This window comes from Aricia agestis, chromosome 1 (genome assembly GCF_905147365.1).
Source record: "Aricia agestis chromosome 1, ilAriAges1.1, whole genome shotgun sequence".
Lineage (NCBI taxonomy): Eukaryota > Metazoa > Arthropoda > Insecta > Lepidoptera > Lycaenidae > Aricia > Aricia agestis.
In genome coordinates this window covers 2,029,093-2,055,349 of record NC_056406.1, presented here as the reverse complement: position 1 = coordinate 2,055,349, position 26,257 = coordinate 2,029,093, and the positions used below count along the sequence as shown (strand labels likewise).

The following is a 26,257-nucleotide window of genomic DNA, read 5'->3' as shown; positions in this document are numbered from 1 at the left end:
CCTACCCTATTCCCTTCCCTATCATCCCCTATAATTCCCTTCCCTTCCCTTCCTTACCCTCCCCTATTACCCTATTCCCTCTTAAAAGGCCGGCAACACACTTGCAGCTCTTCTGATGCTGCGAGTGTCCATGGGCGACGGAAGTTGCTTTCCATCAGGTGACCCGTTTGCTCGTTTGCCCCCTTATTTCATAAAAAAAATATATATATTAATACTGATGTGTTTTCCCGCGGCGTAACAGAATCAGCCCGCATGTGGACGTAACTCGATCATTGTTGGTACCAGGCACCCGCTACACCTTCCGCCCGCGGTTACTCCCGCTTATACAAACAAATTGACAGCTGTCAAAAACGCTCTAAACATCGTCTCTAAGATAAATTAAAATTAAAATAATTATATAATTGGGATATAAAGTGCAACAAGAAGTACAATATAACCTTAAATTACCATACAAGTGTTTGGAACAAAAAACTCCCATCGGGAACAAAACTGTGAGTACATATTGAATACCACTGCAACTGCTCCCTTATTAACATCTTCAACATTCAAATCTCACTAGAAAACTGTTATTAGTAATAGAAAATCAAACCTGAATAAGGAAAACATACAAAGAAACCTGAAAAGATTCACATCACAGTGTTGGATGGACATATCACAGAAATAATACGTTTCCTTTGTTCGTATCACTTCAGTAAACCGTTTTTTTTCCAAAAATTCAAAATTCAGATTGGCCATTGGATTATATTTGGATTATAGATAATTTTACAGCAAATCTTTACGGTAATCTAACAAAACAACAATAAGTGATATCAACTGACAGGTGACATCATCTTTGACAAGTGACAACTTCAATATCGACAAGTACCTAATCATAGACCATAGACAACTTCCAAGTTGACAACTGGTTAGAACAAGCACAGATTAAGTATTATATTATAGAAAACAAGGCTACCACACTACAGAATAAGTTTTTTTTTTTTTCTTCTAAGTTTAAAAAAGAAGAAGAAGAATAATAATCAAAAGTAAACATTAAATTGAAAATATGGACAGTCCCAGTTACAGTTATGTTACCATGAGACCAAAAAAATTATTTAAATCTAAGTCATGCGAGTCACTCCAAAACGATTGCCTAAATATATCTGACTTATCAAGTAATTCTGAATATCAACATAGAAGTTTTGACTTATCTACACATGAACCTAATGAAAATTTTTTAGAAATGAAAGAAAAACTTGATAATATGTCAGTACAGTTACAAAGCACTCAAAATGAGCTAGAAAATGTAATATTGGAAAATAATACACTGAAAAAAGAAATTATTTACCTAAAACAGCAACTTAATACCTTAAAATTTGTATACACTAGTCCAAAACCAAAAACACCTAGAAACAGTAGCATTAAAAAATCGGAGAAACAGACCAAACTTCACAATGAATACAAAATCACACATTCAGACAATAAGATTAGTAAGTTTAGCGAAAAAGAGGTGCAAACTGATAATACAAAATCACAGTCTCAGCCAGATAATTTAAAAAATACAGTAAAAGAAAATAGCACGGAAAAAATCTTATATTTATTTGGAGGAAGTCAATGTACTGGCCTAGCCAGTATACTTAGGAAAACTAGGAGTTATAGCAAATATGAAAAGTTTGAAGTAGTGTCATTCATCAAATCAGGAGCATCTACTGAAGAAATTTTGAAGACTCCATATTTATATAACATTGATACTAAAGATAAGTTAATTTTAAGTATAGGGCAAAATGATAAAAATCCCATGAAAATTATAACTGATTTGTGTGGTTTCCTCAAAGCTTCTAAAATAACTTGTCCCATATTAATTCTCAGTGTTTTAGAAAATAAGTATCTTAATGAGTGGAAACTAAATAATTTAATTAAGATGACCTGTAAAAATTATTCAAACTGCTACTTTGTTAATCTTAATGATATTCATGTTTTAAATAAGAATAATATTTGTAATAGAATTAACTTTCACATTGATCAGGTGTATTATGAAAATATTTTTTTAAAACTTTACTCTAAAAATAAATACACACAAAAAGTAACAAAAACCGCTTTTAAAAAACAACTAAGAATTAATAACACAAGAAATACTTTGGCCCAAAAAAAATACTTACAATATAATATTAAGAATAAAAAAATATTACAGAACTACGACAAAAAATCAAATACGAATACTGAAAATAATAACACAACACATAATGGCAACAACAAAATACAAAAATACATAACTGACTATTTTAAACCACAACATCCATTTCGTATCAAAACACAAACAAATTAAAATTTTACATCAAAACATTGCTAGCTTCCATACAAAAAGATGTCAACTAGAAATTGCGCTAGCAGAACTAAAATCATACAATAAGGAACCAGATATCATATGCCTAACCGAAACCTTTGTCGAAAAAGGGTCGGAACAAAATATAGCTCTAAACAACTATAATCTAGCATCATCTTACAGTAGGTCTAAGAAACAAAAACGAGGTGGAGTATGCATTCTTATAAAAAATAATACCTATTCCTATAATAATATTGACTATTGTTCCTCAATCGATAATAATTTTGAATGCTGTGGCATAGAAATTGGTGATATAAATATGGTTATTATTTGCTTATATAGAACACCAAATTCTGCAGTTAGTATATTTATCGAAAAGCTAGACTCACTTTTGTATAATATAACTAAAAATTCAAAGAAAAATATTAATATAGTCATTGCAGGAGACTTTAATATTAACTTACTTAAAATAAACAGTGACTCAAATGCATTGCGTGATATCTCAAGTAACTATAATTTAACAATCCATTTTAATAAACCAACTAGACAATCCACATGCATAGATAATATTTTAAGTAACTTAACACAAGTCTATAGCGAACTACTTCACATGTGTCTCTCGGATCATAACACAGCGCAATTTATTTCAGCAACAATAGAAACATCTAATAACCTCACCCTACATAAATATTACTATGTCTACAAGAGAGAGTATAAAAAAGACAACATAAAAAAATTCAAAAACTATTTGTCAAACATTTGCTTTGATACATATTTAGACAACTCAAAACCTTTTAACGAAGCATTTAATAATTTTTATGACTTATTCACTATGCTATATAAACTTTGCTTTCCTATAATCCGCCTTAAGGTTACAAATAAACATAAATTACCTCACTGGATAACTAAGGGCTTAAGAGTTAGTTGTAAAACAAAACGAAAATTACAATATAATTATTATAGAAAAAAAGATATTTCCACGAAAAATAAATACAAGCAATATAGTAAATTACTGAGGAAGTGCTTTAGACTTGCAGAAATAAATTCACATAGTAAATATGTCGCAAATGCAAAAAATAAATGTAAAGCGTCATGGGATATTGTTAAACAATGCTCAAGCAAAGTTAACAACAATAAATTTATTACAGACATTAAAATTAATAATAAAAAACTTACCACACCCACACATATAGCAAACGCATTTAATGAATATTTTATAAAAACTACAAACATAAATATAGCTTCAAATTCTAATTTTACAAGCAATATTCATGACAATCCTATGAGCATCTTTTTAAAACCTTGCACCTGTGACGAAACAATAAACATTATTAATTCCTTAAAAAATACGAATACAGTTGGTTATGATGAAATTTCCACAAAGGTAATCAAAGAATGTAAATATATAGTTGCCCCCATCTTAACTGAACTGATAAACAAGTCTTTCGTAGAAGGTTGTTTTCCAGACAAGTTAAAAGTTTCAATAATAAAACCAATATTCAAAAAAGGTGACAGAAAGCAATTAAGTAATTATAGGCCAATTGCGCTAGTTCCAATTCTATCAAAAATATTTGAAAAAGCAATGCATAAAAGACTAACTTCATTCATAAATAAATTTAATATCTTGAAACATGAACAATTTGGCTTTCAAAAGAACAAATCAACTCAACAAGCATGTTTCAACGTTACTAACCAAATTGTAAACTGCATTGATGAAAAGAACCACTGCATAACTGTTTTCATTGACATGACTAAAGCTTTTGATTTTGTTTCACATAAATTACTACTGAAGAAATTAAGCAAAATGGGAATAAGGGGACCAGCTTTAAATTGGATTAAGGCCTTCCTTGAAAATAGAACGCAATACACAATAATAGAAAACATTAACGGAGATAATGAATTAGTCAATACTGAATCTGCAGTCTTACTTAATGAATATGGAGTTCCACAAGGCTCTGTACTAGGTCCTCAGCTATTCTTGTTTTACATAAATGACATTCCCATTGAAATTAATAATCCAATAATCATGAATAATTATAAATTTACATTATTTGCTGATGACATATCTATAATATTTACATATAATAAATCGGACGTGAATAAAATCGAAAATGACATAAACTTGACACTTAGATATTTAATTGAATGCCTGACATGTAATAACCTTAAAATTAATGTTAATAAAACTAGGTATATACAATTTAGAACTTATAACAAAAAACCCGTTGACTTAAAATTAACACACAATAATGAAAAAATAGAGGAAGTTGAGGAAAACTTGTTTTTAGGCGTACAAATTGACAAACACTGTAATTGGCATGCACACATAGATAAAGTTTGTTCAAAACTGAACAAATTTGTTTTTGTCTTGCGCAGGTTAGCATGGACAGTTAGTATCCAAACCTCAATTACAGCCTATCACGGCTACGTGTCCTCAGTCCTGCGATATGGTCTAGTTGTCTGGGGAAACTCAACGCATATAGACAAAGCATTCATTGTGCAAAAGAAATGTATTCGTGCTATAGCTAAGATTCCACCGTATGAGTCATGTAAGCCTTTCTTTAAAAAATTCAACATATTGACTCTACCTAGCATGTACATTTTAGAAATATTTAAATTCGTTACACACAATAAGGACATTTTTACACAATTGATTGACACAAACCCAACTAAATATTTTAGAAATTCAAATAGATTAATTATAAATAAAAAACCAAAAACAACTCTTTTTCTAAATAATGCATATACAATGTGTGTAAAGATTTATAACAAAATACCAGATCACATAAAACACTTGTCTAAAAAACAGTCTATTAGAGAACTAAAAAGAATGCTAATAAATGAATCTTATTATGATGTAAAGGAATTCTTAAACAGTTGACATTAACTTATTTTATTTTATGACAATAGTTTTTAAATTAATTGACATTTTTACTTTATTTAATTTCTTGACATAAATATATAGATTTCTCATTACTCTCATGACATGTTTAATTATTACTAAGTATGTAAAAATTGATTTGAATAGGTATTGTTAGCGTAAAATATATTTTGTATGATTATAATAACTTTATGATAATATGTTTAATTATTACTATTATTAATGATGATTGATAACTTATGTATAAAATTGATTTGAATATTTTTAGTGTAAAACATATTTTTGTACATGATTATAATTTAAATATATATTTGCATGCTATTTTATACATAGCTAAAAGTGTTAGATCTTAAGAAAATAATCATTACCACCTACTGTATTCACCACTTTTATAGCAAATAAACGAATTGAATTGAATTGAATTGAATTGAATTATATAATGCCGTTAGTGCTAAGGCGGGGACGGAGAGCGGCGGAGCGGACAGCGATTTTGTAGTAAGTAAAGATGGGATAACCTACCACATAATATTTTGTGTAGATCTAAATAAATGCATACGCAACTTATTATGTTGAGAGCGCAGCGAGTCCTACATAGGTATCTCATCTTACCCTTCCCACTATTTACTCTGAACGTACCGACGGCCGACGGGAATATTGAAATATCCACGGCTCACGTTTAGATACACGTCAACACGGCCGCGGATAACAAAGATCACGCCACGTCTAATATGAACGCACTTTTTTTTTGAAGAGCATCCGTGGCCTAGCGGGTAGACCTCTGGTTCGCTGTCGAGAGAGTTCAGGTTCGATCCTGGGGGAGGCATGTACCAATGAGACATATTCTTATATCTCAAGTATATAGTACGGACGATCGTAAGGGGAAGAAAAACATCGTGAGGAAACCCGCACACGGATGCATGCCTAGCATACGCCAACGAGATATCTCACTCTCGAGATAATTAAAAACTACTCGTCTCATAATGTCAAAATCTCGACATTATCTCGACAAACTCTATAAAAATGTGTTATTTCGATGATAGATCTACGCGAGAAAAAATGTTTGTCATGCTAGGGTCAATAGAGATGAAAAGACAAACCATCAAACATCGAGAAAACATGTAGAGTGAGATATCTCGTTGGCGTATGCTAGGCAGGATGGTCTCAGACGTATTGAGCTATATTCATTCCTTTGGACTAGACCGATTTTGTTGCGAGGATGCCGCATGTGCTTGGGCAACCATACGGACGCTTATGTTCTAGGCACTAAAGTATTTGAAAACTGGTTACTGAGTACATAATACGGACGCTCAAAAGTTGAAGGAAAACATCGTGAGGAAACCCTCATTTGGTTGGTCCCAGACGTATTGGGCTATTATTCCGTTGGACTAGACCGACTATTTTGCGAGAATGCCATGTCAAGTCCCAGGCACGACAGTATTTGAAAGGTGGTTATATCGCTTCGCTTGAATTAATATGTTTTCAAATATTATATCACTTTCCGCCGCTATTGTGTCCACACTCTTAGCTGTCGATTGTTATGGAATCTCTCACCGCATCGGGAAAACAGATCACAATATGTGATTACCTACTTCTTGTTAGATATTGAAAGTACATTGGTGATAGCTTATTCTACGAAGTCTAGCAAAATATACAAGTAGTTTCTAACTGACTTCCAAATAAGTAGGTTCTGAATCCATCTGTATAATTTAAGGTGTTTTTTTACATTACCGTAACCAAAGGGCATAGAAAAAGAACAATTATAGGATATATATATAGGATATAATAAAGAATAATTATACTTGATAATGTTGAGACTTCTCTATCTGGCCGTCTGTCTGTCTGTCTGGCACTAGGCTGTATGTCATGAACTTTTAAACTTTGAAAAATTTAAATGTATCTTTTGTCGCTATAGTTACAATTAATAGTAATTCATACTTCGAGCTTACTTTTAAAGGCATACAACAATCAACATGTTATTTTTACCCATATTAATAGCTGGTTTTTAGTTTTCTCCCCACTGCTACTGTTTGCTACCATGTTTTATTCAAACAGTATTCAATTTAGTTGTAAAAACTGCATTTGTAACGAGGTTTGTGGCAACCGGGAGCTTCGTAGAACCGGTGATTGAATTAACCGGCCGGTTCATTTTAAAGCCCGGTTGTAAAAACCTTGTTTATTTTGTACATCGCCAATTTGTAGTTTGCAAAAAAGTTAAGGAATTTTTTTCTGTAGGACGCTTCTGGCGATTTGTTCCGAACATTTCATGGTGTTGAGCTTTTTCTTTCACACACAAAATTTAGTTTCTCAGAGTAAACTTAAAGATATAACATTTGCTCCTCTTAGCTTTTTTCTAGGTTTGCTACAAAAAAGGGAACTTACGTACGACGCAATAAAGTCGACGAGACGCATTCCAACGTCGTAAAATTGGACTCCAAGGACATTCATTTTCAAAGCCTAAAAGGCTGTACTTTAATCATTGTATTTACTCTACAGCCCTAACTATCATTTATCACTCTACCACGACTTATAGACCATCTTCTTCAGTGTACAAAGCTACCAACATTCATAGATCTTCTTCTTCCAGTCTCATCCCTCCCCCACGGCACGGCGGACGAGGAGGAGGAGGACACGACGCGGCCGGACGCCGACGATGACGGCCGCGTGTACAAGAACCCCCGCAACTCCCCCTCCGCGCAGTGCCCCCGGGATGAGGAGCAGGCCACGCTGCTGGTAAGTCTCCAAGAACAGATGTTAATTTTCACAGCAAGACTATCCTGTATAGGTTAGCCGTTACAGTTTAGTATAGGATAGGATACATTGCTGACAGTGCCAGGCAATCGTCATCATGGAGTACTTATATTTGTATTTATACTTGGTGATGTTAGAAAATTGGTTCAATATAAAGGCTATAGTCCAGAGCTATAGTCCAGGGGTTCCTAAACTGTACGCCGCGGCGCCCTGCCAGTGCGCCCAAAGTGCGCCGTGGAAAGGCAAGAGAGGCGCCGTGAGTGATGAGTCGATCCTACATCATTTTCCGAAACCACAAAATACAATAAAAAATAAAATTATAATATGAATTATACAAAGCAGGCAGATGATGAAATATTCATTTATTATTATTTGCCTGCTTAACCTAAATATGTATAATAATTATTAAAGGAGTTTATTTAGTAGCCGTGACAAAATATTGTGACGTGTAATGCGCCGCAGGCTGAAAAAGGTTGGGAACCCCTGCGCTATACATTATTATTAAATTATTAATACTTTAAAAACGAGTTACAATTACTATGTTAAAAAAAGGCAATCAACAATCTGCAAACCTTCAAAAAGAGAGCGTATTCAATCTTAAAAGGATCATCTACAGTTCCTCTAACGTTGCAAGTGTCCATGGCAACGGTATGGTAGACTTTTACATGGAACTGCCCTCCAGTAATTTGTAATTTCTAATACTTCCCCCGTTTTTCCCACATTTTCCTGAGTTTCTTCGGTCGTATTAGTCTTAGCGTGATGATATATAGCCTATAGGCTTAACTTTTACTCTATAAATGAGCTATCTAACACTGAAATAAGTTTTTATATCGGACCTGTTATAGTTCCTGAGATTAACGCGTTCAAGTAAACATACTCTTCAGGTTTATAATATTAGGTAGGTATAGATTTTTTTTAATTATCGCTTTACAAATTCGAGACTCGATCTAAAAGACTATGAAAAGTACCTATAACAGGGTCTTTATAGGCTCATAAGTCATAACCATAGGACGATGCATGGTATAATATGGTAGTGATGATGATGATGAATGTAATTTGCATAGTAGCATATGCTTTCCGTTCTTAAAACAACGCTGAAACTCCCAAACTTGTATCTATAAAGAATCAGGAGTTCTCTCAGCACCTTCCGAACCACGGTATACCAGGTATACCTCGGTGCAAAATCTTACTTGTTTGTAGCTTATGCTTAGAATAATTCTCACGAAACCGAAGTCACCACATATTTCCCTATAAGTTTTGAGGAGTTCCCTCGATTACTTATGGATCCTTCATCAGATCACCACTTTTGTGAATATAATACCAAATTGGGATGATACTCTATATACCAAAAGAAAAATTTTGAAAATCGGTTAACAAACGGCGGAGTAATCGTTGAACATATGAAAACGAACATAACACCTCCCCCATTTTGAAAGTCGCTTAAAATTGTAGCCTATGTGTTATTCTGATGTATTAGCTATGTTATTGTATAGTTTCATTGAAATCCGTTTAGTAGTTTTTGCGTGAAAGAGTAACAAACATCCACACATCCACCCATCCTTACATCCACACAACAAACTTTCGCCTTTATAATATTAATATAAGTAGGATTAGATAGGTATTACGGAATTCTCATTTTGCCAGAGGTAAAAAATATAGTGATTTTAACTTAACGGCATTGATATGCGTAATTAAATTGTATTTTTTCATGCGAGCTTTTCGAGATACAATCTGGCTGATTGTTTAATCGATATGGAGATTGGAGATGTATGAAAGTACACACATTTCTTTTTTTTTAATGAAATAAGGGGGCAAACGAGCAAACGGGTCACGTGATGGAAAGCAACTTCCGTCGCCCATGGACACTCGCAGCATCAGAAGAGCTGCAGGTGCGTTGCCGGCCTTCTAAGGGGTAATAGGGGAGGGTAGGGAAGGGAATAGGGGAGGGTACGGGAAGAAATAGGGGAGGGTAGGGAAAGGAAAAGGGTAGGGGATTGGGCCTCCGGTAAACTCACTTACTCGGCGAAACACAGCGGAAGCGCTGTTTCACGCCGGTTTTCTGTGAGGACGTGGTATCTCTCCGGTCGAGCCGGCCCATTCGTGCCGAAGCATGGCTCTCCCACGTCAAATTCGGGAGATGTATGAAAGTACACACATTCGGGAGATGTATGAAAGTACACACATACGGATAAGTAACGGCTACACAGAGTAACTTTGATTGAATTAAAATTTCGACGCAAACTGTATTCATATATAAGTTTTCTGACAATCTCTTAATTGCATTAAAGCTAAGTAATTATGATTATTTTAAAATCTCTCTGAGTGCTGTCGTTACTGATTATTATCATAAAATGTCGGCCAACAAGAAGTAGTATATTGCCAGGACTATAACCAGTATTTTTGTCGACAGGGTCAGAAGTGCCTCCGCAAGTGTTCGTCGGACGAGGACTGCAAGAGCAAGAAGAAGAAATGCCTGTGCGACGGCGCGTGCGGGATGTCCTGTATCAAACCCGGTGAGTACTTAAAAGGGGTGACAGACGTGCGAGTAAGTACGCGGACTTATGGCTCGACGATCTTAATCGCCTGTGTGTCAGCAGTAGTCAGCATAGAGCCGCGAGCCGCGAGCCTGGGGCATAGTAATCCAGTGTGAGCGATTCTCGTGTGTCACCTACGCGAGTCGAGTAAGTTCGCGAACTTAAAAGTGTGCTTTAAGTTCGTGCGTCTATCAGGCCTTTTAGAATTAAGATGTACCTGGAAGAAGTATTTACAGTGTGGCGGATGGCGGTACCTACAATTAACGCCTGCATTGCGCTACCGAAGTTTCTGAGCACGACAAGATATATTATACTACATCTTCCTTTGTGGCGGCGACGCGTATACCGAAAACAGATATAAACGTACTCTTTCTATTAAGTATTAAGTATACGACGACGATGTAAACAAAATCTTAGATACTAATACGTAAAAATATAATAATATTTATATTTAAAATGTGCATGGGATCGAAACACAACTTCCAAAAAATTGTTTGTGGCAAATTGTGACCCTAGGGCCCGCGTTGGCGCTTCAATCGAAATATCTCACATTCGAAGTGGAAAGGACATTCGAGGTATAAGAATCGGGTCCCAGCTCTCTAGGGAAGGAGAGTCATCAAACTCATATCCACATTATACTAACAAGGATTAGCACAAACACAAACATTCGTTGTACCGACAACAGCCATTAACAACGATGTTGTACTAAGTACTTGGCAAAGCTTGTATCATTGCAAGTTTCACAGCTTAATACTTAGAACCGCAGTTAACCGCAGTTACATGTAATTTACTTAAGTTATATTTTCAAAGTATATTTACAAAGTACATGACTGAAAATAAATGAAATTCATATGTTGCTCAGAAGCTTTCCCGTCGAATATTCATTTCGTTGGAGTTTTTATTACAGTAACCAGGCTAACTGCTAACTCTCTATTATTTTCATTAACTAAATCATTAGGATTGTTAAAATGGGTAGTGGCCTAATGGGTAGACCTTTGGTTCGCACTCCTAGAGGGTGCAGGTTCGAACCCGGGTGGAGGCGTGTACCAATGAGACATTTTCTGATCTTAAGTACATAATACGGACGCTCGGACGGTGAAGGAAAACATCGTGAGGAAACCTGCACATAGTTGGTCCCAGACGTATTGACTAGTTCTTTCCTCTGGACTAGGCCGACTATGATGCGAGAATGCCGTATGTGCTTAGGCGACCATACGGACATTTAAAAATCTTGTCCCAGGCACTTACAGTATTTGAGGAGTGGCTACTTCGCTTTGAAAAATACTGTTTAAATCATCCACAACGGATGTAAAGGCCTAGTTTTTTTTAGGATTGTTAAAATAATTATGACGATTTTATGTCACAAAAATATATCAATGTCTTACGGCGTTATAAAAACTGCAAGTCATAAACTCACAGATTTATAAACTCCAATTCATCGGAGTGCGCTTTTATTTACTGGGTCAATAAGCTTGCAGTATTAAGCGTTGCTCGTAATAAGTTGACCATTCATTATAAATAAAAAATCGAACTATAAAACGTTTCTCGAGCAATTTTCCCAGCATTTTAGGGTACCGTGCATAAAGGGCAATATTATATTCCGTACCAAGACTTCGATGTCAGTCCGTCTGTCCGTCTGTCTGTCTTCACTGGAGACACACTAAAGATGGACAGACGGACACTGGAAATACAGCCTGGAGAGTCTCCAGGCTGTATTTCATAAAGGGTAGTAGCTAAGGAGTTGAAATTTTCATTATATTTTCTGTTTCTGCTATAACTATACTTACTAAAAACAAAATGAACTAAATATTTTAGGGGCTTCCATGCAACAAAAGTGATTTTTTTGCTTGTTATTGCTCTTGTGGCGGTACCCACAATTCGCCTAACAATCCTGCATCGCGCTATCGAAGTTTCGGAGAACGGCAAGATATATACAACGTCTGAGATGACGTCAGTGGGCTTCGGCCTGACCGAGCATGCTATCTCGCTCGGTCGGAAGATCTTCCTTTTCGGCCGCCACTAACAACGTTAAACTCTTTAATGATACGGAACCGTTCGTACGCGAGTTCCACTCGTACTTGGCCGATTTTTGAGCAATTTATTCTCATACTTTAGTAAAGCTCACGCACTTATTACCAGAAGTTCGTCGATAAATTACACCGCTTTAGTAAGTGTAGTGTTTCGTGATTCAATTTCGTTGAGTGCGCGTAAGTTAATTTGATACATGTTTTTTCGTTCCCAACAAAATTGCAAAATATTTCGAGATAAAGTTTTTCTTTGATCCATTATTTAATGTAATACAAACTGCTACTACTTTATTTATTACAAGATGTCGCTCGCAACTCCGTTGCGCCAAAATCCCTTTATCGCGCGGGAACCGTACATTTTTTTTTGAATAAAAAGTATCCTTTGTTCCCCTCCCAGGACTCAAAGTATCTACATACCAAATTTCAGCAAAATCATATCAGCATTTCGGGCGTGAAGAGTTAACAGACAGACAGACGGACGGACGGACGGACTAACAAACATACAGGTACACTAAGTATGGATTACATAGTTAAAATTCCTAATAGACTTTACTGTATTACTATTAGGGAATGCAATCTCGTTCTCGCGAGATTTCGGCCTTTTTTAGCGAGTTTGATCTTTGGCGAAAAAAAGGCGAGATCTCGCGAGTTTGACGAGATTGCACTTGAGCATAAAAACGTCTTATTTGAAGCGCGGACGGAGTCAAAACAAAGAGGAGCTGGCCTAAGCAACTGTGCACTGTGATTATCAACTAGGTCCTGAATTTAGACTTTTAGTTTTTTAAAAATAACTATTTTATTACTAAAAGATTTGTGTTTGATAGTGCGCTTTTAAATTCTGGACGTCACGTTATCGTGGACGCCGGCTTCCACGATAAAACGTTGGGTGTACGTTAAATGCCCTTTTGATTTTACGCACCGTGGAAGTTTTGTGCGGTTCAGAAGTGTCAACGTTGGATATCCAATCGTGCACGTTAAAAAGTTATCGTCGACGGGAATTTATTAAAGCGTCTCTATATATTTCCATACATTTTACTTCCCTATGTTATCGTTTTGTCCCAGGGGACAAAAAAAAAAGAGAAGAGATAAATAAAAAGAGAATTAACAATTTTAACAAATTTATTAAAAACAAAAAAAGATGAGAGAAGAGAAACCTAGTCAGTCGGAGAGCGGGTAACGCGGGTACGAAGCCTAGCCTCAGTCTATTTCGCGGTTCTTTTAATTCACGGGTAGGGACACTACACTTATCTTGGGATGAGACAGCGACTTGGGGGACTCCAGCTCCTCAGGTCTCCGTGAGCTTCCAGACAGGCGTAGGGTCGACGGCCAGCTGTTGGTGCCGAGATCTTTGGGACCCCGTCGGTGGCAGCTAGTTCAGTGTGTGGTAGGTGCGTCAATCAGACGGCATGAGCAGCACGCGGTCGGCTCCAGGCGACCAAACTCTGCTGCAAGATAGCAGTGGTCCGGAAAGGGCATTAGCAGCTGGAATAGAGCAGCCAGGATAGAGCAGATGTCCAGCCGTAAAGTAACACAGTTGTCCGGGACAGAGCAAGTGGTCCGGACGGAGCAAGGCAAAGTAGTCCGGGACAAAGCACCCCTGGAATGTTCCGAACAAGAGTCTAAGAGGAATGTTCTCCACCCAAAGACTTTGAGCACGTGGTTGCGGAGTCCATCACAAACATTAATTTCACAAAAAGACTAGAAAGAGAAACAGTAAAATTTAGAAAAAGCTACAACAAAACAACAACAAAAGGTTAAAGAACTTTTGACAATGACAGCCATAACTAGGTCATGGTCAATTTTGTTATGACAAATAAAAGATAAAAATACTCGTATTATGACCACGGTAAAAGAACTAATACAGTTAATATTTTAAATAAAATCTACTTTTACAAGGTTTAAGAGTTGAAACAAAGAAAGTTAACAAAGCACGTGGTCTGTCACCAAAAGATATTTTCAATTTAGACAAAATACAATATGCTTTTTCGCCACACAATTGAATCGAAATACAGGAAAAAGCAGAATTACAAAAATAAATAAATTAAAAGACCTTGGACAATTCCACAAACACATATTACACTCACTCACCGATAACGGGGGTCAAAGACTCCTACATTTTGATGGAGTAAAAAAAAGGACGAGCGAGGAGATCCGCGGCTTTTTATGCTGCCGTCGGACTTTTTTTTTTCTGTCACGTTGATAGGGCTAAGGAATATATCTGGAGGGTTTGTTAAGCAAAAAAAAGGTACATCATTAATATTTTTCAAATAAAATTTAAAAAAACTACAAAAAGCTACTTTGTAAATTTAAATAGGTAAATAGAATTAAATTAATTGAAATAAGGTTATTTAAAAAAAGTATTTAAGTAACAGTAAAACAAACAGTAAGTGTCGTTTTAGTTCCGCACTATATCAAGAGATTGCGCACTAAGTATTGTTTTACTTCTTGATTACAAGAACAGCTGACAAATAGGAAAAGTAGAAGGAGATATTAATAATTTTTAAGTAGCTACGGTACAGTTTTACCGCGGACGTCCACGATATTACCGCCACGTCCAAAATTATAAAACCGCATTAGAAGAGAATACTGGCTGTTTCTTTCATTTGTTATTTGATAGATAGTAGATACGTATGTCAAAGTTTACTACTTAAAAACTATAGACAGATACATCAAACAATCTTTGATGCATAAAATTCTATTGAAAAAATCGTGAAAATGAATGTTTATCTTAAAATACTTAAAATATTCATTCCTTTTTTTCGTAATTTATTCAAATATTGTGATTATTTGCAAAAAAATCCACCAAACTGCTAATCTCGCGAGATCTGGAAATTGGCGAGATCTCGCGGTATTGTATTCATAAACTCGCGGGATCTCGCTTGAGCCCCAATCTCGCGAGATTTGCATTCCCTAATTACTATTAAAGGGTAACAGAAAAAAAACTCAAACTAAACTGGACTGCGGGGACTTATAACAGTTTATAGATGCTATCTCTAGAATCTATAAAATTGTTGTAAGTCCCGCGCAATTGGGTTTTTAGTAATTATCTGTAGTATAAAGGAGTGAGCACACTGAGACGGGCCGTGCCGAGGCTCATCGCAAAAATCCGCCTCCATACAATTTGTATGGAAGCGGATGCGCGTATCGCACACTGTGTCGGGGCGCAGCGGATTTCCGCTTCCACACAAATTGTATGGAGGCGGATTTTTGCGATGAGCCACGGCACGCTCTCAGTGTGCTCACGCCTTTAAGCCTACTTGCACATTTAACCTTTTGTTAAAATATGTTATAACCATACTAATATTGTGAATGCGAAAGTGTGTCTGTCTATCTTTCTGTCTGTTACCTCTCCACGCCTAATCTACTCAGCCGATTTAGCTGAAATTTGGCATGGCGTAGCGCCTTCTGCGCCTTTGTGTATTCCCTATTTGACATCACATTTGTGCAGTACAAATTACATTTAATTTATTTTGAAGCTTTCACGTGAGTCGGGAAGTCATCAATCTAATTTCCAAAGCTCAATTCCTTCCAATTGCTTCCAAGAACTGCTTTCTAATGTCATACCTTCTAATTGCCACCCTCGTGTCACCAGCTCACCTCTACCCCTGAGGGCACGTAAATGTACGTAGGGGTACGCCTGAAACGAGACGATATATTACGTTCTGATAGGGCAGAATCGTGATTAAATTGTTTGAATAAGGTTTGTGGAATAAACATGTTTATGTACTACTCGTATCAGAGGAATTGATTTATAGGCACATTGTGGACCTACGTTAATTGGTCGGATTATGTCAACTTGTAAGACATCATCTATCGGCTGGGTTTGACGATCGCGACTAAATTACGTAGGTCCGCCATCTGCCTATGAATCAACCTCTCTGATAGTACTATCTGAGGAATTTATAGGCAGATTGCGAACCTACGTAATTAAATAGCGTTATGACAATTCTGGTCATCAATCATTGGTATGATAATCCGAGGAAATAATATTATAAGACATCTGCCTATAAATTAGTTTCTCTGATGCTAGTTGCTACCTAAGGAAGAATTTATATTCTTCCTGACTATAAATTCTTCCTTATTAATAATAATAATAATAATCATTTTATTTTCAGATTAACATCCATAGTATTTTTTTAAGTCATTACGTTACCAAACATTATCAGAACATTATACAAATCACCACTTTAAATGTTATTAATTTTACGGTTCACATTAAAATTATGACAAAACCTATCTTATTTTAGTCCCATTAAGATTTTCATCCATTTATCTTGAATGGGACAGTCAAATCTTGCATATATCATTTGCAGGATGCTGTTGCTGCATTCACGTAAGCGCTGATGCATAGACGCTACTTTTTGCGAATAATCGCATAAAAATCGTCCGTACGTGCTTCACAAAACATTGAAGAAGCACTACAGAAGCGAGGCAGCCGCAACAACACCCTGAAAATGTCATTGTACTGTACACGGAGGGCACTGGCTGTCCGACGCCGATGACGAAACCACAAGCTACTCGAATAAAATATTATTCATCCTTATAATTCTTCCTTATTAGTAACCTTTTTGAACTGCTGCTGCTTTGAACTGCTCTCAATTATATATCCTGAGTGGTCAATCATAACCTGAGTGGTCACCTATTCCCATGAAGCTATTAGCTCCGTGCCTATTCCTCATTTTTTTGGCATAGCACTGCCACAAACTGAAAAAAACACCCTGTTTAGTTTTAAGACTTTTTTTGTTAATGTTTTTATTTTCCTTAATCCTTATAATATGTTTTTTTTAGTTTTCTACCGTGTTGTTACTTTATGTTTGTTTTAATAATTATTATGGTTGTGTTATGTTTTTAAATACGGGAATAAAGTCTTATTTATTTATTATTACACCCTGTTTGGATTTGATAATCTTAACAGTTTAATAGGGTAAAAATAGTTGAATCGGGATCTTGTAAATTCACACCTGTGGGGATATGTGTGGAGGCTGCAAAGGAACACCAAGCATGGTTGTATGCTCGGTCAGGCCGAAGCACACGTGATTGATTTTAGGTGTCGTATATCCTTCTGATTAATTTCATTACGGGTCCAAGACAGATTAGCTTGTCCCTCGGGCACCCCTGAGATCTTATCAAAGGATTTTCGTAGTTGGTTACCACTGTTGATCCTGGCGACACTGGACACAGGAGTTGCAATGGTGGGAATGTGTGGTGATCCATTTTCCCGTTTAATAAAGATCTCGTGTACCAACGCACTTAGAAAACTTCGATAGCGCGATGCAGTATTGTGGCACAAGTTGCGGATAACGCCAGTCGCCACATACTCATTTTGCCTCTTTCCAGCATTTTAAGGCCTCCGATTAAAACGAAAAAATTTAATAATTCCAATGAGGACCGAGTCACTGGTGAAAATAATAAATCATTCCTTAATTGCGTATAAAAACACTTGGCGAGCGACACCGCGGCAGTTACAGGTGGCAGTAATGGAAGCCTTTCATTATTCATTACTTCTTAACTTGTTGACGCCTCACGGACTTGTAAATTACATAAAATAGGGAAGTCTGTATAAAGACAACTTTGGAAACATCTATACCTACAGAGATGCCGCAATTTACCGTATTTAGAGCCTTGTAAACTCATAATTTGAAAGCTACAAAGTTATAATAAAAATACAGCAATAATCTTCAGTATCTTAACATTCCTTTCCCCGTTATTAATTTCCTATTTTTGTTTATTATACTCATTATATCAGCTTCCGAACTAATACCAATTTATTAAAATTCAAGCATACTTTCAGCATCTAGTATTTACATCCTAGTATTTACAAATTGCGTTTATTTGAAACACATGACAATAGATAGAAAATTTCTTTAACTACATGTTCCCCATTTGAATTTTTTTAGATCACTTTTGAACTAAGATAAGTAAAAAAATGCGATTTTTATGCGATCTCGGCAACGCGTCAAATGTATGATCAAGGTCGTTTTCTCGGGGGATGGCCTTAAGTCTAAAATCCCCAAAGACAGGGCAGAATAAAGGCTCATGTGAAACTTTAGGTAGTATAGGAATTCGTGGTATGCGAATGTAGCTAGAAATTCTATTGGCTAGAATTTCACATAACATTAAACGGCAACCATTTTAGAATGCTGCGGATAAAATCGATTTGATGGATTACATAACATATCTAGATCATAAATACAACGGAAAAGCTAATAAATTGGAATTTGTATGACGTCCAACACGTCCGTAACCGCGGACCACACGTAAACCTCGGTCAGCCACAAACCGTGCTACAATATAATACTTTCAATGCTAATATTTTATTCCGTGAAATATAACACCAATATAGGATTAAAATGATTTTGTTCAACAAACAAAAAATGTAGGGCGCACAATAATAATTAATAACATTTAAACCATTAAGAATTAAAATAAAACGATGAACTTGATATTTTCACCGTTGCGGCTGACACGTTTTGAGTGAGCTCATATTGTATGGGGACAAAGTGAAAGAGACAAAGTTCTTCTAAAAGAAGAAAGAGATGCGAGCTTTAGCTTCTACTAGACCTTTGACGAAAATTGATTCCTTTCAAAATGAAGAAAACAGATAGATTCCTTTTTAGGGTTCCGTAGCCAAATGGCAAAAAACGGAACCCTTATAGATTCGTCATGTCTGTCTGTCTGTCTGTCTGTCTGTCCGTCCGTATGTCACAGCCACTTTTCTCCGAAACTATAAGAGCTATACTATTGAAACTTGGTAAGTAGATGTAGTCTGTGAAACGCTTTAAGATTTTGATACAAAATTAGAAAAAAAATTGAAAATTTTAGGGGTCCCCATAGATACAACTGAAACAAAAAAAAATTTTTTCATGTAACCTATGCGTGTGGGGTATCTATGGATAGGTCTTCAAAAATCATATTAAAGTTTCTCATATCATTTTTTATAACCTGAATAGTTTGCGAGAGAGACTCTTCCAAAGTGGAAAAATGTGTGTCCCCCCCCCCTCTAACTTCTAAAGTAGGGGCGTGATTAGTCTAAAAAATATATATGATGTACATTAGTATAAAAACTACCAACGAAAATTGGTTTGAACGAGATCTAGCCAGTAGTTTTTTTTTATACGTCATAAATGGTAAACCTTAATTTAACTTTCATTAAATCAACTGAAATATGAAAATAAATCAAAAATCTCTTAATTTCATAAAAATAAACCTTATTGCTGCTGCGGAACCCTTCATGGGCGAGTGCAACTCGCACTTGGCCGATTTTTTTAAAAAAGAAGCAAAAGTAATAACTAATTACATGTCTTAAATTTGGATAGCGGTCTTTAAAATACGTTGAGTCGGTAAAGACAATAGAAATTGTGATATTGGAACCCCACGCCACTCCTAGATCGTAGATTATAGATAGCAGGTTCCGAAACTTTCAAATCATAAGTAATGTATAGAAACTCTAAACTGAAAAGTTTCAGAGTAAAATAGTAACAAAATATGAATAGCATATGAAAAGGCATAGATAAGCATCAAGGGCAGTATGACGCGCACAGCTCGGGGATGTGGCCGCCACTCGACCGCGATGCCACAAAGCTGCTCTGACCGTGAACACGCACTGAATAGCTTGAAACACTTCAATAGATGGTAGATTGTGGGGTTCCATAAGCGTTATAATGATCTTCAATGTTAACTTGTATTCATTACTGAATTGGGCTTGGGTAAGACTTTTATAGAACGAAGTTCCATATCGCACGTTTGGCGTAAAGGAGGCTAGACAGAACGGTATTTGACCTCGACAATTTTTATTAGTACCTGCATGGTAGGGACAGAGGGCGTTGTTAGTTTTCCTGTGCGTGAACTAGTTTTTTAATTAGCCTTATATTATGTGCCTATTAAAATTCGCATTTAAGAAAAGCCGCTACTCGTATATTAGAGTAGCAGAACAGTCCCCAAAATCCAGGGCGTTTTTTTGTTCGCCTGTAAAAGAAAGCGTAGCAAGATTACAATCACAAGAATAGGCTCCTGGTTTTTTTAATGTACCATTGAAGAAATTCACTGATAGGCAGATGATGGATCTAAGTTATGATTATCTGAATTCAATGCAAATCGTGATCTGTCGGCTGGGTTTGACATAGGGCCCCATACACGGAGATTTGTCTGTACGATCCGTCGCGTCAAACCGATCGAAACGACGAATCGATGGTGTATGGAAAGATCGTTAACGATTTACTTAATCGAAGATGATATCGGACATCGCAACAAAAACCCATGCCAATTATGAATATCGTAACGATGAATCGACAGTGTAGGTATGCCTCTTTACGATCAACGATTCGATGTTGTTTCACTCTGGCGCTACATTCTTCTAGAATCTAAAGCATTCTAGGCTTTCTTTTTTTCTTTTGCATCCGAATCAATGCTACCGCCACATCTTTATACGTACCTACTTCAGCTTCAAACAAGTAAATGATCGATCGTTACGACCAATCGTTTCGTGTATGAGCGACCTTTTTGATGCGATCAATATTCAATCGTCACGGTTTTCATCAGATCGATCGTATAGACGAATCGTACCGTATGTGGGGCGCTTAACTTGAGCAAATACGTAGGTTCGGCAGGCGCCATGTACCTATGAAGTATGAACCAACTTCTTTGATAATAATTAATTAGCTGATTTCAAGTAAAAAGTGACAGTCTAGTTTTTTATTTAAATCTCAAACATCCGCATAAAAAGGTAAAATTAATATCACATGTTCCTTCAGTCGCAAGTTGACCCAAAAAGCATTTTCGTAACAGGATTACCTCATGTCCGATTTTAAATTCCAGTTTTCCGTAATCATGACGGCTGCGGAATGGAAAAGGAATATTTAAATGCCGGCCCTAGGGAGCTGTCCTATCTGGCTATTTATAATGTGCTACATGTTTTGTTAAAGGTTTTTGTAAAAGAAGTCGGGACTGTAGTAATATGTAAAATGTTCGCCTTGTGTTTCTTTTTTCTAAACTTTTTATTTACACATAATTAAAGATTGATTGAGGGTGATTGAGACGATTAACTCATATGTCATAACTTCAAATAAAGTTTAGACTTCTTGACTTTTTGACTAAAGGCAACAGGCATTTCATGATCGTGGAATACGAATTACGAACCACCAGTGTTTTAAATATTAGAAACTAGATGTCCCGCGCGGCTTCGCCCGCGTAAATTAGGAATTTTACAGAAACCGTACATTTTCCCATGAAAAATAGCTATACTCTCTTCACGTGGTCTCCTATGTACATATTATGTGCCAAATATTGCCATAAAAATTGCTCCAGTAGTTCGTGAGATACGTTAATTGATACCCTTTCTAATATTTCCCCCGTTTTTCCCACATTTTCCTGAGTTTCTTCGGTCGCATTAGTCGTAGCATGATAATAATAATATAGCCAATAGCCTTACTCGATAAATGAGCTATGTAACACTGAAATTAGAAATAAGTTTTTAAATCGGATCTGTAGTTCCTGAGATAAGCGTGTTCAAGCAAACATACTCTTCAGGTTTATAATATTATAAGTATAGATTTTTTTAAATTATCGCTTGACAAACTCGAGTCTCGATCTAAAAGACTATGAAAAGTACCAATAATAGGCTCATAATCATGGGACGATGCATGGTATAATATGGTAGTGATGATGATGATGATGAATGTAATTTGCATAGTAGCATATGCTTCCCGTTCTTAAAACAACGCCGAAACTCCCAAACTTGTATCTATAAAGAATCAGGAGTTCTCTCAGCACCTTCCGAACCACGGTATACCAGGTATACCTCGGTGCAAAATCTTACTTGTTGGTAGCATATGCTTAGAATACTTTTCACGAAACCGAAGTCACCACATGTTTCCCTATACATTTTGAGGAGTTCCCTCGATTACTTATGGATCCTTCATAAGATCACCACTTTTGTGAATATAATACCAAATTGGGATGATACCCTATACACCAAAAGAAAAATTTTGAAAATCGGTTAACAAACGGCGGAGTATAACATAAGAAAACGAACATAACACCTCCCCCATTTTGAAAGTCGGTTCAAATTGTAGCCTATGTGTTATTCTGATGTATAAGCTATATTATTGTAAAGTTTCATTAAAATCCATTCAGTAGTTTTTGCGTGAAAGAGTAACAAACATCCATACATCCACACATCCACACATCCATACATCTATACATCCAAACAAACTTTCGCCTTTATAATATTAGTAGAATTAGTAGGATGAATTAGGTGATTATTTTATACAATATTTGATTTCGATGCTATACACAACTTAAGTACGTTCTTGATGCAGTGAAAACTATTTTAAAATTTATACATACAAAACCGCTAAAGGAAAGTAAAAGATAACATGGAAATTTTTATTAAAAGGATACAAATTACTTACTCTACATTATATTTAATGAATTAAATGCAAAGAAACATAATACGCAAATATTTCACAAACTTCCAAATTCAGCTCAAAGAGGTTTTCTGTAATTAACATAGTCGACTGTTCATTTACATCGTGCACTTCCGGTTCATAACGGAGGTGGTATATCTACGGGCTCACTTCCGGCTTCCTTTGTGGGGTAGAGATTTATTGCACGGGATATACCGCTCTCGGCTCTAGGAAGAAACTTTGTGTGGGCTAGTTTTATACTTTTTACATGCCTGGTTATTGTGGTTTTGTTTTATCATTAAAGTAAGTTAGAACTGTAGCTATTCTAGAAGATTATATTCAGAAAAAGACCTAAAACTTTACACAAGCAAAATAAATATTATTTTTCTGTATAAAGCCTAGAACATTTAATTTCAAAGATTTTTTATTATTTGCAAAAAGGCTGATTGTGACTCGAGCCAAAAATTTAAAGAAAATCTTATATTTTACAACATATCCCGAACATTGCATTTTGCAATATTTTCCAAAATTTAACCCATCTACGAAACCACCATCTACAATCCACCAAATATACGAAAATTGGTTATAGCATTCGTTTTTATTTTTCGTAGTGTCATGACTCATGGCCAATGATATTCTATGTTGTCATGGCCGTATACAACGAGGATTAGTGAAATTTAATGTTTTTATTTTCACTAGAACTTTGACCAGAAGTAATTATAAGCATTTAAACATTTTTTGTAGCTTTGTTACGTTCCTTACCAAGGTTCCTGACAGCTTCGAATTTTGATTTAAATCCATTTACTACTAAAAAAAGAGTAATAAAGAATAATACTTTCAAAATTTTATTTCGACTAGAATTCAGCGAAAATAAATGCAGGAAAAAATATTTTTACACCAAAATGTTTAAATTATGATTTCGAAGGTCCTGGTCAGCTTCGTTTTTGATAAATAATAATAATAATAATAAAAATAAGTAGTTTAGATCATAAATTCGAACGATTTGTTATTTTACAAAAGCAACGATTTGATTTTGAATTTGCCACTTTAATTCCACAGGCGCTTTGATGGATAAAAATTGAATGACAGTCAAATCTGTATGTCAGAGGCTGATTGTCTATCATAAAGTATGTCCACAAATATATCCCCGTATTCTGGCCGTACAATAGTACAGCGCCGTAATTTGACGTCTTGAGCAATGGTCAGTAGACTGAGTTTTATTTCGGAACCTAGTCAACATTTTTGGTTTACAAATACTACAATATTGGTTTGTAACCTAAATTATATGGCGAGAGACTATCTAATAAGATGCTATTTGATAATTTACATTCGCCAAACGATCATTTTTACGTTTTTGGTAGGTTTTAAAGTCATTACAGCTTAGTCAGAAAACAATGTACAGAGTACTGCAACAGATAGTTATCTATGTGTCAAAACTTTGTAAAATGATATTATGTTATTTTATCGCACATGTCCAATCCATAGCAATAGAAAAAATTATCACATCTTAGCACTGGAGTACTGAAATCTGCACAAGAAATCGCAAAAACATAGTGCTATTATCATGCGGATAGATCTAGATCTATAGATACCTACACCATGATTTTGGTGCACCTCGGGAGGAAATAACTAAGGATTCTTTACAGAAAATATATTGTGATCGAAATGAAATGCCCTAAAACCTTATTTGATTTTATTAAAAAAATTATATTTTTGAACGAAAATCGCGACGACATTTAAAATAAATAGTAAAGAGCATTTGTACAATTATTAATTCTTTACTCACAAGTCACAACAATTTGCGAATATACAGGAACCGTAAATGTTTTCGGGATAAAAGTATCCTTTCTAGTTTCTTCACCAAATTTCATAAAAAATGGTTCAACATGAATCAAAATCAAAGATGACAGACAGACTATTCTAATATTAGTATAGATTATTATTAAAGTTGAAATATAATAAGGTACATATTTAAATACCTAATACATCATTTTACTCGTATTATAATACAAAATTCATTAAAGGTTTCGTTTGTATCAAGTGGTGAACATGGCCTCTCTGCTAATTCTTACTCTGCATGTCGAGTTTACCACGTGATCACACTATTTCTGAAAATATTAAAATCGACGATGGCTTGCTATGTAAATATGTACCAGTATATATTATGTCTATGATATGTACCTTTCGAGCGCCATCTATTGAGCTAGTTTGCCTCAAATTCTAAAACGTCTGGCCTATGCAGATATAATCTATATCTGCATAGGCCAGACGTAATCATATAATCCCGCCTTAAATGTATTTCACAGTAGGGTTGTTGAGGAAGTGATTATGAGGAAGAGGAGGAGGAAGAGGAATTGTCACGCGCAAATTTAGAGGATGCGGATGAGGAAGAGGATATTTTTTTGAGGAACAGGATGCGGATGAGGAAGCGGAAGAGGAAGTACGTCCATATAGTACAGCGTTTCCCAATGTGGGTGATTACGCCCCCTTGTGGGCGCTGAAGATCTAAAGGGGGGCAGTGTGGGACTCAAAAAAAATGGCGGCGTTTTGTAGAGGCTGTGGGGGCTAATATTACCGACAAATTAAGGGGCAAAAGCCCCTTAATTTAAATTAGGAAAAGAAAGTAGGTGAAACAATGGGGGCACTAAAACATATTTTGTTCTCAAAGTGGGCAGTGGACAAAAAAGTCTGGGAACCCCTGATATAGCACTACACTTCGGTATCATTTCGGTTTTCGATAGAAATCAAATTATTAGATTATTCGCACTGCGTACGTAGCTGCGTAGTGCGTACACGCGTAAACAACACAACGCTTGCTATATTATGTCAATAAAATTAAAACAAACAAGCAAGGAACAGCGCGGGTGGCGAGAGAGACAAGGAACAAGGAACAGCAGCGCCCGTTCGGTCCGGCATCGCGCTCTGGCGTGTGCGTTGCCATGATTGGATACGCGACGCGCATGCGCAGTGAAATTCCTCATAAATTCCTCTTAAATTTTGAGGAAGCGATAGCGGAAGAGGATTTTTGTATTTTTATTTATGAGGACGCGGTAACGGTTGAGGAACCCAAATTATTGCGGAACTTCCTCATTATGAGGAAGAGGAATCCTCAGCAACCCTATTTCACAGACACAAACAAAATTTCGTTTATAAAAATTATAAAAATATATGACGCACGGACGTAAAATTTTTTTACGTCCGTGATATGACGTGTAATTTTTATTTCATTATGTATTTTAATTTTAATTTAATTTACAACATAGTATACACATTACCAACTTCAATAAAGCTCTCCATTCGCCATGTTTTTTCAGGCTTTCGGGTCGTTACAACTTAATATTAAGTGCTCTTTGAAACTGTTTAAT

The 26,257-nt window shown here is 35.8% G+C and overlaps 1 protein-coding gene across 2 annotated transcripts in view; it reads left to right on the top strand.

Annotated features, from left to right (window-relative positions):
- Window positions 1-26,257, top strand: part of LOC121732407 — a 101,134-nt gene that overhangs the window by 51,172 nt on the left and 23,705 nt on the right. For both annotated transcript variants that reach the window (XM_042122280.1, XM_042122286.1), the window contains exons 2-3: window positions 7,765-7,910; window positions 10,339-10,441. In XM_042122280.1, the coding sequence (XP_041978214.1) occupies window positions 7,765-7,910; window positions 10,339-10,441 (249 nt within the window). The remainder of the gene's footprint in view (window positions 1-7,764; window positions 7,911-10,338; window positions 10,442-26,257) is intronic.